This window comes from Myxine glutinosa, chromosome 4, assembly GCF_964187855.1.
Source record: "Myxine glutinosa chromosome 4, kmMyxGlut1.1, whole genome shotgun sequence".
NCBI classification, from domain to species: Eukaryota; Metazoa; Chordata; class Myxini; order Myxiniformes; family Myxinidae; genus Myxine; species Myxine glutinosa.
Genome location: NC_136264.1, coordinates 151,753,314 through 151,767,319, shown reverse-complemented (window position 1 = coordinate 151,767,319; position 14,006 = coordinate 151,753,314). Strand labels below are relative to the sequence as shown.

Below are 14,006 nucleotides of genomic sequence, written 5' to 3'. Positions count from 1 at the left end.
GTTGTTGACCCAAGTCTTTCATGAACTGGCTGGCCAAGCCTGACATTCAACTGAAGCTAGCCAGAATTTGAAATTCATTCAGGGTGCTGGCAATAACTCCCCTACTCTTTGCAAAAAGACAGAATGGGACATTTAACATTCACCAATACTAGCAGAACACCCAATTTTTCATCCATCCGATCCAAAGCCTTGCCTTCAAAAAAAAAAAAATAAAAAAAAAATAATATATATATATATATAATATAATAAAGAGGATAAACTTGAATATCCAAGCAAATCTTTCCTTGGAGTACACATTTTTTGATTTGTGGTCCTTTGTCTCTAAAGAACCAACGTTCAAATGAGACAAAAAAAGGGATGAAGGTAAGCTGAAAATAGTTAAATAAATGGGAATTAAAATGTGCAAAAAAAAGATGCATTTACAGAAGTATTACTCCAATTTGGATGAGTTTTGAAATGTACTAGAAAACAACAAAATACTATCACTGGTGCAACTCTGGTTCACTATGACAATATCAGAAAGATTTGTTTCAACCTCGCAATCTTAAAGCTTCCCCATGACGTGGCTTATTGTTCAAATATGATCTGCTATCCACACCCACTAACACACGTTGTGCACAGATATGAAAATGAGGTCAGATTGTGGAAATGTAATCACCTATATGAACCCCAGCTTTCACACAGGTGTTTGAACCATCCTAGAGCTGTATCAGTTTCCTGGCGGATTTTCATAATGACAGCTCTGGCAAGCCACACAGACCTTCCCGTTATCTCAGGCAGGATGGAAGGCCCTTCCAAACAAAAAGACAACAGACTAGCCTGGCATCCTGAGCTTCTTAATGACCCTTGGGTCCAAGACCAAAGACTTGTGAGGCCCAGAGCTGCACCACTAGCAATGAACAGAGAGATCCACCACACAGTCGCATAATTCCTTCCAGCCAGGGCCAAGACAATGACGGCCAAGGTTGATGCTACGCTGGTGTAAGCCAAAGCCTGAGCCACTAGCTGCAGCCGGCCTAGATGGCTTTGGCTTGGGTAAGGGCCAAGCACCTTGCGTCGGGTAAAATATCTCGGGGGAATGGGAGCTTCCGATATAAGACTCCGGGCACGAGCCGCCCAGTGGGATAACCGCTGAGCATGCGCAGCGGCTGGGATTTGAGCTACGACAACAGGAGGCAGGGCAGTTCGTGCAAGGCTTTCCATTTCGGCTCGCATAGTACCGACACTGCGGAGGTAAGCTGAGGTGTCGGGCTGGGACTGTGGGGGGGGGGGGGGGGGGTGGGAGGAGGGTGAGGGACAGAGGAAATGGAGGGACCAGTGGTGGATAAAAACAAAAAACAGTTTATACAATAAGGAAGGAAGGCTCATGAAAAATTGAGTACCACGACATTGTACAATGCTACATTTCCAAGGGTGAATCATATCAACAACAACAACAACAACAAGACCTCTAATATGTCATGATGTGTGCTATACTTGCTGCTTGTCTGAAGTTGACTTTATCATAATACAGTTAAATCACAAAATTATCTCGTTTAAGCTTGTCCTCAAGTTTACTCATTGTCCAGTTGAGGATGTACCACTACTAGAAATGCATGATCATGAGCATTCATGTTGAAATAAGTGCTCTATCATGGCACGGGTTTCAGCACGAATGTTAACAGAGGAATGTAGAATGGGGTATGTGCCAATGGTTTATGAAATGAAATAATTTTTGAGATAGCAAAATTATCAATGAAACGTTCTACATTGAACAAAGTTGTCCAGTGTACCTGGAAATCCTCGTATCGCCGAAGCATGCGCTCACGTTGTATCAGCAGAGAATTTAATTCTGCTGTGTCTGCGCTGCACACAGCAGTGACCTCAGTATGCATGTGTGTATACACGGCTGCAATCTCCTCCCCGAGTGCCCTGTGCACATCATTAGTATGTGAGATAACGCTGACGGGCCTGGTTCGGCAAACAACCTGTCCTACTCATCGTTGTGCAAGCAAAAAATTGCATTACAAAAACATACAACATTAAAACAAAAACAAGTTTATTCAAGGTCAGTGCAGCTGCACCAAACTAATGGACAGATATGCAAAATATTTAAGGATGAAGGCCATGAAGGAACTGGTAAAGGAAGAGGGAAGGGCCACGATGATGGCCATACTTGTTCTTGCACGTTAAAATGTGAATGAAATACAACCAAAATGATGAAGTACTAACTCTAACTCCCTGCAGAGGGCTCTGAACTCGGCCGCAACCTGCTGCTCCACCTCATCCAGCGTTCGGGTCACCAGAGAGTTCTCAGCATTCATGCGCGCACGTCGTGGTTCAACAGCTTTCCAACGTGGTCCATTCCGAAGGGCTTCAGCCAGGTTAACCAGGCCAAGTCGCTCGCGCTCACGAGCTCCAGCCGGCGTGTCAAACTGATGTCCAGCATGGCGACCAATTGGGGCAATGCAGCGCAGGCATATGGGGCCATGGCACTGTAGGCAGTGCAGGGTCTGAGGCTAGAAATTGGGAATGTGGAGGATGGGGGAGAAAATAGAGCACAAGTGATGAAAGGACAAGGAGTGTGGAGAAAAAAGAGAAAAAGTACAGTAACAAATTAATGTTGTTTGTGGGGCACCATAGGATTAGCCAAGGGTTCGTTTCTTTGACAAGTTAGGGTTTTCTGTCTATCCTTGTGTCTGGGTTTTCGTTCTGTGTCCTTGTGTCTTGTGGTGTAGAAATAAGTTGTTTTTTGGGGGGTTTTTTTTCACAAGAGACCATGTGCATCGTGTTCCCCGTCGTTTTGCCACACTGATTTTTCGGTTTCATTGGGATCTCTGAAGGCCTAAATTAGTAATAATACTCATTTTAAACTGGTGTGCAAGACCACACATAGAAAATGAACGCTACGCATCAATTTGACAAAATTATAGATCGTCAAGTTCTAGCATGTACAGTTCCTGTCAAAAATCGCTTACAATTCTGGGAGAGATTTTGAGTGGGGGCCGTCCATGTGACAAACTTGTATTTACATTTAATACAGAACACACAATCCTTAGATTAAAAGACATCAGTAGTGTATAAGAGTGTATACTAGATACCTGCAAACTGGACCTCAGGTTCTCATCCATTTCAAAAACCCATCAACGTTGCGAGAGGTGATCTCATGAGATTTAGTAATTGAGTTCGAAGTTTCAGAGTTCCTTAAAGCACAATACAATAAGTGCTATTTTTGTTGTTGCTTTCCGTATTTGTTATCATGATGCCTGTCCGGTGTTGTGTATTTGATATCACTTAAGGTTGCGGTCATGTTAGTTGCAGATTAGCGGGTAATTGTATTTGTTTTCTTTTGAAGCGTTAGTCTAAGGATTTGGTGAAGCATTGTTCGTCACCCCTAATCGATTAAGTTAGTCGATTTATTGATTTGAGATTAGTTTAAAATATCTTTGGGAAAAGAGACAACAGGGAGCGAGTCCATCAGGAAAGAAGAAGAGAAGACTATTATAAACCGTGTGATAGTTGCTTGATGAAAGCCAGATCAGAGTAAGTTGAACAAGCGTTACGCCTAGGTCCCCCGTCGGTGGTGATGTGAGTTGACAAAGTGGAAGACGCAAGGCGGCCATCTTGGATTTTGACATGGCGACCCAATTTTCAATAGCGTTCTCCCTTATGCGTAGATACACCCACACACCAGATTAGAAGTTAGTAGTTCGTTTATTTTTCAAGATAGTTCACTCACAAGGTTCAGACATATATATGGTGGCGGCCATCTTGGATTTTGACGTGGCGACCTAATTTTCAATAGGGTTCTTCCATATATGCCTAGTTGCACCCACACACCAAATTAGAATTCGGTCCTTCGCTTACGCATGCACGCACTTCCGCACGCACGGATGGACGGACGCACACACGGACGGAGGGGAAAACCATAATGCCCCTTTCGCTCCACGTTGCGACGGGGGACAAATAGTGGGTAGTCTAGGTTACATGTAGGAGGATCTAGTATGAGGAAATAGGTGACATAAAATTGTTATCGATAGGTTGAAAGAATGGCTAGCGACTGTGCAGCAGGTATGTGAACAATTTGTGAACAACAATTGGTTGCGTTTATGGAGTGAGTCTGCAGAGGAGATGCACAGTGGTGACGAGCAAGGCGGCAGCGACGAAGACAATGAGGGCGGGTGGTGGCGATGAGGACAACGTGGGCGGGCGGGTAGCGACGAGGGCAACGAGGGCGGGCAGTGGCGACGAGGGCGGGCGGTGGTGACGAGGGCAGGCGAGGGCGGGCGGTGGCGACGAGGACGACGAGGGCGGGCGGTGGCGACGAGGACGAAGAGGGCGGGCGGTGGCGACGAGGACGAAGAGGGCGGGCGGTGGCGACGAGGACGACGAGGGCGGGCGGTGGCGACGAGGACGACGAGGGCGGTGGCGACAAGGCCGGGTGGTGGCGACGAGGCCGGGCGGTGGCGACGAGGCCGGGCGGTGGCGACGAGGCCGGGCGGTGGCGACGAGGGCGGGCGGTGGCGACGAGGGCGGGCGGTGGCGACGAGGCCGGGCGGTGGCGACGAGGGCGGGCGGTGGCGACGAGGGCGGGCGGTGGCTACGAGGGCGGGCGGTGGCGACGAGGGCGGGCGGTGGCAGCGAAGTAGGCAGTCAGCATGGCTTTCCTGAAGGTAGGTAATGTTTAACAATTTTATTGGAGTTCCGTGAAGCAGTTTCTGATTGGATGGATGAAGGAAATACAATGGATAAAGTACAGTATATCTGGACTTTCAGAAGGCATTTGATGAGGTACCACAAAAGAAGGCCGTTAACTGTTAATTACCCTGCACTCACAAAGCGAAAAGCAGGGTTAGGCGATGGATTACGTACGTGTGGCGTGTGCCTGCATTTTTAAAATTCATTTTCTCGGCACCGGTTAGTCCGATTGACACGTAATTTTCACCATAGGAGTGCCTCGCCTGCTTAATTTTTTAATTCATAATTATGACGTCATAGATCACGTTGTATGGACGTCATCTTGAAAAAACTTTAAACCTCTTATCGCTCCAAAATCGCTCAATGGAAAAAATTGAAGCATGGCTCATTGTCAAGTACGCCCCCAAACCCCCATGGGGAATTAGATATGTTAATGTCATTGGTGCCTTCGTTATGACGTCATAATTCGACAAGTATAACGCTTTATCCAACCAGTATGAATTTTTTTTCTTCAGCAACTGTTGGTCTGATGGACACAAAATTTTCACCATACGAGTGCCTCCTCCTGCAGAATATTTTAATAATTATGATGTCATAGGTCACGTGGTACAGGCACAATCTTGAAAAAAAAAAAAAGTTGGACCTCTATAATTATATTATAATCAGCCATATTGGATCAAAGAAAAAAAAAAACCCATCAAAAACAGAAGAGTTGGCTCGCACCAAGTTGGCTGCGTCGGGTAAGTATTCTATGAATACCATCTCGTTTAAAATAAGTAATTGTCGTAGTCCTTGCGGGATGTGTTCTTGAGAAATTATTTAAAACCTCTCCTACTATTTAATTTACTTTTTTGCTGAACCCTTTGCCAATCATTTCCTGATGAAGGCACCATTTTCACAAGGTAACTTAGGGACAAGTAAACACTATTTGGCCCATCCTCACTGTGCCATCTCCCCTCTCTGACCCAACCACTTAAATGGAGGAAGTGAAAATTATACACCCAACTCCAAGCATAGGATTTGGCCTGGTCTTGAAACGTTTTTGAAAGATACATGAGTTTTTCATGTCCAAAATTTCAATTCGGACAAAACAACCGGCTTTACTCTCCCATCCAAAGGGCAGCGAGCTAGCTCGGCAATGTTCCCAGAACAGCATTTTCACTCGAATTACTTGGAGCTCAACTGGGGTGGAACCCTTGAAACTAGAGAGCTCACATTGTGAGCAGGCCTCCAACTGAGCTACCCGACTACTAATTCACCGTCACTCTTCGGGCAACCGACCAAATACTGAAGGGCCTAGAAAGATGATCAAACTAGCCAACCAAGCTGCGGTGCAGGCCTCTCCTCACCTCCTCAAGGAGATATTTCACAACAATCTTTGGGCTGGCAAGTTTCATGTTCCATTCTGAGTGCATAGCTCATGATGCTGTGATCCCAGGTTCATATCTTAAGTACTGCCGATTTGTCCATCGTCAATAATGTGCATGCAGGCCATGTTAAAGTCAATTGACATCTCCCAATATCCTTGATACACACAACACACACAACACACAACACACAACACACAACACACAACACACAACACACACTCCCGAAGCCTTAGATTAATGTGAAAAAGTAAGTAAAAGTAAATTGCATTGCATTAGTTCATCCCGTCCAGAATGTAGAGCTCAATGTCCTCCTTCCAAGCCATAGTACATGGAGGTGTATGCACAGGGGAAAATGCTACAAACTTACCGTTTCCACAGGGAAAGCCAAACTCCAGTGCCCAATTATCCTTCCATAAATCTAAAGAGTGCATCTGTGCCAAGACGAGACAAGCCCAACATCATAACCCGCCCCCACATGTTTAAACCCGTCCCCTTTCTCCAAGAGCTCGTCACTCTTAAACCGTACGTCCCAGTTCTCTGTCAACTCCTGCATAAAAAAATGGTGTTATGATGGAGACACCCTGAAAATCACACCCCAACTTAACTTGAAAGGTGTCCGTCAACAATAAAGATTCACATTTCTTTCCAGTCCTTCGTGGCATTTAACCTCCACCTCATCTCATCACGTCCTTTAAATCCTCAGTGACCGATTGTTGTCCGTGCTTGATCACTTGCAGATTTCATACCGCTTCAACAACAACAACAACAACAACAACAACAACAACAACAACAACAACAAAAAAATACTTATCAGGTACTTTCACGAATTATCAGAACAAAATCAGTGCAATGAAGCGCTTCAATACAGTGTGCGTGGGTGGGAGGCGGTCCAAGAAAACCCACCGCCACCCTTGTGTTCCGAATCAAGCGGCCGTCACGATTGGTCATTCCCCAAAACTACAGTTTGGTCAGCTTTAAAAAAATTTTTTAGCTGGCAGGTTTTGACGAGAGTTATTAGTTTTACCAACATCAGTTACCAAGCCAAGCTTCTTGTGGAGCGCTCGCCAAGTGGCTTAAGCACTCAAGCAAGCAATCCATTTAAAACTGTTGATAAGGAACGGCCAGCTTGGCAAGCACGAGCTGGTTGCTTTATAACTGAACACAAACCTGGTCTTGCATGATACAGTACTGTACTGTACTTTTCCCATTCACCCCTCCATACCCAAAACAAAATTATACAACATCGCAAACCGATCGACAATTTCATCTTGAAGCAGATTTTTTTTTTTTTTTTTTTTTGTAATAACAAAGAACAGATGATTCTGAATTTCAGAATAAATAATGTTAAAAGATAATATTTTGGGGGGGTTGGTGGGAAGGGGGTTGACAAAACGTACAATTCGCCCACATCCCCTGGAATGTGGGGGTACAATGTGGGGTGCAATTCTCCCACATCCACTGAAATGTGGGTGCAATTCTCCCACACCCACTGAAATGTGGGGTGCAATTCTCCCACATCCACTGAAATGTGGGGTGCAATTCTCCCACATCCACTGAAATGTGGGGTGCAATTCTCCCACATCCACTGAAATGTGGGGTGCAATTCTCCCACATCCACTGAAATGTGGGGTGCAATTCTCCCACATCCACTGAAATGTGGGGTGCAATTCTCCAACATCCACTGAAATGTGGTGTGCAATTCTCCCACATCCACTAAAATGTGGGGTGCAATTCTCCCACATCCACTGAAATGTGGAGTGCAATTCTCCCACATCCACTGAAATGTGGGGTGCAATTCTCCCACATCCACTGAAATGTGGGGTACAATTCTCCAACATCCACTGAAATGTGCGGTGCAATTCTCCCACACCCACTGAAATGTGGGGTGCAATTCTCCCACATCCACTGAAATGTGGGGTGCAATTCTCCCACACCCACTGAAATGTGGGGTGCAATTCTCCCACATCCACTGAAATGTGGGGTGCAATTCTCCCACATCCACTGAAATGTGGGGTGCAATTCTCCCACATCCACTGAAATGTGGGGTGCAATTCTCCCACATCCACTGAAATGTGGGGTGCAATTCTCCAACATCCACTGAAATGTGGTGTGCAATTCTCCCACATCCACTAAAATGTGGGGTGCAATTCTCCCACATCCACTGAAATGTGGGGAGCAATTCTCCCACATCCACTGAAATGTGGGGTGCAATTCTCACATCCACTGAAATGTGGGGTGCAATTCTCCCACATCCACTGAAATGTGGGGTGCAATTCTCCAACATCCACTGAAATGTGGTGTGCAATTCTCCCACATCCACTAAAATGTGGGGTGCAATTCTCCCACATCCACTGAAATGTGGAGTGCAATTCTCCCACATCCACTGAAATGTGGGGTGCAATTCTCCCACATCCACTGAAATGTGGGGTACAATTCTCCAACATCCACTGAAATGTGCGGTGCAATTCTCCCACACCCACTGAAATGTGGGGTGCAATTCTCCCACATCCACTGAAATGTGGGGTGCAATTCTCCCACACCCACTGAAATGTGGGGTGCAATTCTCCCACATCCACTGAAATGTGGGGTGCAATTCTCCCACATCCACTGAAATGTGGGGTGCAATTCTCCCACATCCACTGAAATGTGGGGTGCAATTCTCCCACATCCACTGAAATGTGGGGTGCAATTCTCCAACATCCACTGAAATGTGGTGTGCAATTCTCCCACATCCACTAAAATGTGGGGTGCAATTCTCCCACATCCACTGAAATGTGGGGAGCAATTCTCCCACATCCACTGAAATGTGGGGTGCAATTCTCACATCCACCGAAATGTGGGGTGCAATTCTCCCACATCCACTGATATGTGGGGTGCATTTCTCCCACATCCACTGATATGTGGGGTGCAATTCTCCCACACCCACTGAAATGTGGGGTGCAATTCTCCAACATCCACTGAAATGTGGGGTGCAATTCTCCCACACCCACTGAAATGTGGGGTGCAATTCTCCCACATCCACTGAAATGTGGGGTGCAATTCTCCCACATCCACTGAAATGTGGGGTGCAATTCTCTCACATCCACTGAAATGTGGGGTGCAATTCTCCCACATCCACTGAAATGTGGGGTGCAATTCTCCCACATCCACTGAAATGTGGGGTGCAATTCTCCCACACCCACTGAAATGTGGGGTGCAATTCTCTCACATCCACTGAAATGTGGGGTTCAATTCGCCCACACCCCACTAAATGTGGGGTTCAATTCGCCCATCCCCCCCCCCCCCCTTGAAATGTGGGGGTTCAATTTGCCCACCCCATGAAATGTGTGGCGGTACAATTCACCCTCACTCCCTGGAATATGGGGCTATAATTCGCCCACACCTCCTGAAATAGGGAGAGGGTGGTCGCATGCACCCCCTGGAATGTGGGGGTAAGGGAATCGCATGCACTCCTGGAAGGTGGGGGTAAGGGAGTCGCACGCACCCTCTGGAATGTGGGGGTAAGGGAGTCACACGCACCCCCTGGAATAGGGAGAGGGTGGTTGCACGCACCCCCTGGAATGTGGGGGTAGGGGAGTCGCACGCACCCCCTGGAATGTGGGGGTAGGGGAGTCGCACGCACCCCCTGGAATGTGGGGGTACGGGAGTCGCACGCACCCCCTGGAATGTGGGGGTCGGGGAGTCGCACGCACTCCCTTGGATGTCGGGGTAAGAGTCGCACGCACCCCCTGGAATCTCGGGGTAAGAGTCGCACGCACCCCCTGGAATGTGGGGGTAGGGGAGTCGCACGCACCCCCTGGAATGTGGGGGTAGGGGAGTCGCACGCACCCCCTGGAATGTGGGGGTAGGGGAGTCGCACGCACCCCCTGGAATGTGGGGGTAGGGGAGTCGCACGCAGCCCCTGGAATGTGGGGGTAGGGGAGTCGCACGCAGCCCCTGGAATGTGGGGGTAGGGGAGTCGCACGCAGCCCCTGGAATGTGGGGGTAGGGGAGTCGCACGCACCCCCTGGAATGTGGGGGTAGGGGAGTCGCACGCACCCCCTGGAATGTGGGGGTAGGGGAGTCGCACGCACCCCCTGGAATGTGGGGGTCGGGGAGTCGCACGCACCCCCTGGAATGTGGGGGTAAGAGTCGCACGCACACCCTGGAATGTGGGGTTAGGGGAGTCGCACGCACCCCCTGGAATGTGGGGGCAGGGGAGTCGCACGCACCGCCTGGAATGTGTGGCGGGGGGGGGGGGGGGGGGGTCACTAGATCAGTACCTGTCCTGTATGTTCCTTGCACGTTTCAGCATCAGCCCGTTGTCGGGAAAAAGTCTCCAGCACTGCAGAAAGGGCGTAGTTCACTGGCAGATCGCTCGCTCTCGCGGCCTGGAAAGTCCGCTGACAAGTCGGACACCGCGACCCGAAGCCCCGGCTAAGGAGGCCCTTTCTCCTGGGCGCGGCCCGCAGCAACAGTGCGTCCAGACATCGACTGCAGAACGTGTGCGCACACGGCAAAGAGCGCGGATCCGCCAGCACGGAGAAGCACACGGGACACGTTAGATCGTCTTCGAGGCCCTCCATGAGGTCCGGGGGCCGGGATGCGATTACGAATACAGACAAGATATTTGAAGTTGCGGATAATTTCCCTCCTTTTGTTGCTTTTCCGCCCCCTTACAAACTGCTCTCCCCACACCAGCTGTTGGTTGTACCTTTCAAGTTTCAACTTCCCCCAACCCAATTCATACGTGCCTTAACTATCTTCTAAGAAATTATTTTTCATCGCATCTACTGACGTTCATTTGACATTTTGCGACATCAGCCTAATACAGCAATACCTTGGTATATATTCATAAACAGGTTAAAGTTATAAAATCTAACAGGCGTAAACGACGAAAAACAATAACAATCGAGCTAAAAGAGGCTTGCTTATACACCGCCAAATATTTTATAGCTGCACGCACCACCTCGCATCGACTGCATTGCGTGAACGACGAACTGGCTATATGTTTGCGATAATACAATGTCATTAAGGACGCATTGAATGGCCGTTTGGCCTACCGTGCCAGTGCTGTACCTGCATCCCAGCACTCCAGCCTCCTGCAGGGAATTTTAACAAGTGTGACTGAGCAGTTTTACCACTTATTTATGCCTAAGTCACACATAGGCGGATTTGTCGGCGACTACTGGCGACTGGAAAAATCGCCACCACCCGCCGACTAGTGTAGGCTGCTATGTCTTAAAAATGGCTGTCGTGTTTTTTTTTTGTTAAAAGCAAAATTCCACTTGATTCCTTGTCTTTGGGGTGTCACATGTTCGAAAAAATAGGTTGTTAATTTTTTTTAACGGATTAAGGGTGTGAAATCCAAGATGGCCGCCAAAATATATAAATTCCATTAAAACTGGTATTCTGAACACAGTATGAGGTCCAAATTAATGATAATACCCATAATTTCAATACCAAGGAGTTCAAAAACAATTAATTTCAATATGGCAGTCAAATTCAAAATATCAAGCTCTTATCAAGCTTATCTTACTGAAGCTCTTATCAAGTACTTCTTTGCTCACGACCACCTGAACTACGCACGTTTGCTCCCTTTGTACCTGTCAACAATGCAGCAAACAGAACAAGTTTTTCCAGATGTCTGGGCAGAACTCCTGAAAGGAAATTTCTGTGTGACGAAGGGGATTGCTGCATTCACTTCAATAGGTCCAGATCACGGCATTGAGCAGGAGAACCGCAAACTCAAGGTCATTGGAGGCATTACTGGAATAACCCAAATTGAGAGAGCTCTAGACCGTTTCTTCCTGATTGCACCTGACTTGTCTAATCTAGTAGAGGAGTTTCAAAGAGAATATGGCATGGAAGGTGCTGATACCAGAGAGCAACACCACGAGATCACAGGGGGAAAGTCCACCCGAGTAATGAGAAATTCCGCTAGATTGACAGAGGTATTTGTTGTTCATGGAGACCCATTCGTAACCGATGAGAGTGACCTGTGTAACCTTCTTACAAAGAAAGTAATTGATGAAAAGGTAACAAAGGACATAGTAGACCGCGATGCCATCGGACAACAGTTGTTCCAGACATTTGTCAAAGAACGCCTTACAGAAGGAAAACTTTCAGTGTGGGATCCAATGAAGAGAAAGAACATAGGCACTTTCAAAAGTGCCAACACAGTGAAGAAAGTGAAAGCAGGTGACAAACTCATTAAAGTCAAAGAAGAACGAGGACTCCTACAGAGGTTTATAGTAGCATCAAGAAGCCATCCAGACCTTGATCTAAAGGACTGTATTGGGAAGTATGAATTTGGAATTGTTCCACGTGCCCTTTTCGCTTCGGATGGGTCACTTCTCCTAGCATATGACAAGGCTAAGGTCCTTCGTCATCTTGAAGCGCTAGTTACCAAGGAGCAACCTAGCCCAACAGAAGCCACAAGCGATCCAGCTAATGCCATACCGAGTGTTTCTGGCGACCAAGTATTGAGTGAAAACTCCCAAACTGAAGTACCACCCCAAGCCGAGGTGCCTGAAGTACAAGAAGCGCAGCCTGAGCAAGAAGCTTCAACTGACATGTCCGACATGTCTGAGAAATTTAAAGTTGTAGTCATAGATGGCATGGCCCTCGTTAACTCCATCTCCAAGACAGACAAAATGAAAACATGCAGTGATTTTGCCATGTCATTTCTTGAAAAGCTTATCAGGATTGCAGCTAACTACGACGAAGTAAGACTGGTATTTGACATATACGTCGAAAGTTCTCTGAAAGAGCAAATGAGAAAAAAGAGAACAAAGGGAAACTCGACCTACTATCACATCCAAGATAGTACACTGATCCAGAATATTTCCTTGAAGGACTTCCTTTCAAGTGTCAAAACCAAGGCAGAACTTGTAGAGTATTTAGCTGCAAAGACTCTGGATCACAGCAACAGCTCTGCCAACAAATTGAAGAAGTTCATGGTAACCTTCGGCACTGAGACAAAAGGCAATGTAAGTGTGCCTGATGAATTGGTAAAACACGGTCATGAAGAAGCGGATACGTTACTCTTGCTCCATGCCCTAACAGTTAACGGCAATGTAGAACTTGTAATAGACTCTCCAGATACCGATGTCTTCTTGCTGATGATCCACATGTATCCACAGCTACCTGCTGAGACATATTTCCTTACCGGAAAAGGAAAACTGAATAGGAAAATTGCAGTCAAACCTATCTTTGAAAAGTTAGGAGTTAACCGCGCCTCAGCTATTCTCGGGTTTCATTCTTTCACAGGATCAGATATGTGTGGCAGGTTCGCCGGCAGGACAAAGGACTGGTGTATGAAGGTGTTCATGTCCTGCGATGATATGATACTGGATTCACTTGCTTCACTTGGCAAATCTGCTGCTACACCCTCTCCAAACGCAATTGACCAACTGGAAAGGTTCGTTTGCTTGTTGTACAGATCCAAAACACACACCAAAGTAAATGCACTACGATGGTTCTTGTACTCAAATCGACAGGCCGAGGGAGAGAGTCTGCCTCCAACCTCTGGATCATTGACACCACACATTCTGCGAGCACATTATATTGCAATGATATGGATGCAGGCATGCGAAAGTCAACCGTCCCTTCCTTCTCCCACTGACTACGGATGGAAGTCAGAGGAAAATAGATTTCTTCCGGTGATGTGTTTGAACCCTCCAGCACCAGAGGCCGTGACTAAGCTGGTAAAATGTGGCTGCAAATCAGGATGCAAAGGAAACTCCTGTAGTTGCCGCAGAAATAAACTCCCATGCACAGAGGTCTGTAGCTGTTTGAACTACGGCTGTAGCAACAATGAACAATCAGCTCAGAACATTGTGGGAGATGAACACGAGGACTTGTAAGGTAAAACGGATGATTGTGAGACAGGAATATTTAAATATGGTCAAACAGGAAATTACATTACGCTATCATTGTTATAGCAATGTGGACCTTTGTGTAAAACAGTGGTAGCCA

The 14,006-nt window shown here is 47.1% G+C and overlaps 1 protein-coding gene across 1 annotated transcript; it reads right to left on the bottom strand.

Moving 5' to 3' along the window:
• Positions 1–377: 377 nt before the first annotated feature.
• Positions 378–10,767, bottom strand: LOC137425416 (E3 ubiquitin-protein ligase TRIM13). Its single transcript, XM_068113838.2, has 4 exons — positions 10,310–10,767; positions 2,212–2,498; positions 1,773–1,911; positions 378–1,257 (listed from the first exon to the last, which is right to left on the bottom strand). Exons 1-4 carry the CDS (start codon positions 10,610–10,612, stop codon positions 655–657), a joined length of 1,332 nt encoding a protein of 443 aa, XP_067969939.2. The 5' UTR covers positions 10,613–10,767; the 3' UTR covers positions 378–654.
• Positions 10,768–14,006: the final 3,239 nt, after the last annotated feature.

What these genes read in the sequence shown, in the direction of transcription:
- LOC137425416 (XM_068113838.2), bottom strand. Translation starts at nt 10,612, where the DNA reads ATGGAGGGCCTCGAAGACGATCTAACGTGTCCCGTGTGCTTCTCCGTG. An exon ending in GCCCTCTGCAGGGAGTTAGA is followed by an intron (nt 1,912 to 2,211) that starts GTTAGTACTTCA and finishes TGATGTGCACAG; the next exon opens with GGCACTCGGGGAGGAGATTG. An exon ending in GGCGATACGAGGATTTCCAG is followed by an intron (nt 1,258 to 1,772) that starts GTACACTGGACA and finishes CCCCCCCCACAG; the next exon opens with TCCCAGCCCGACACCTCAGC.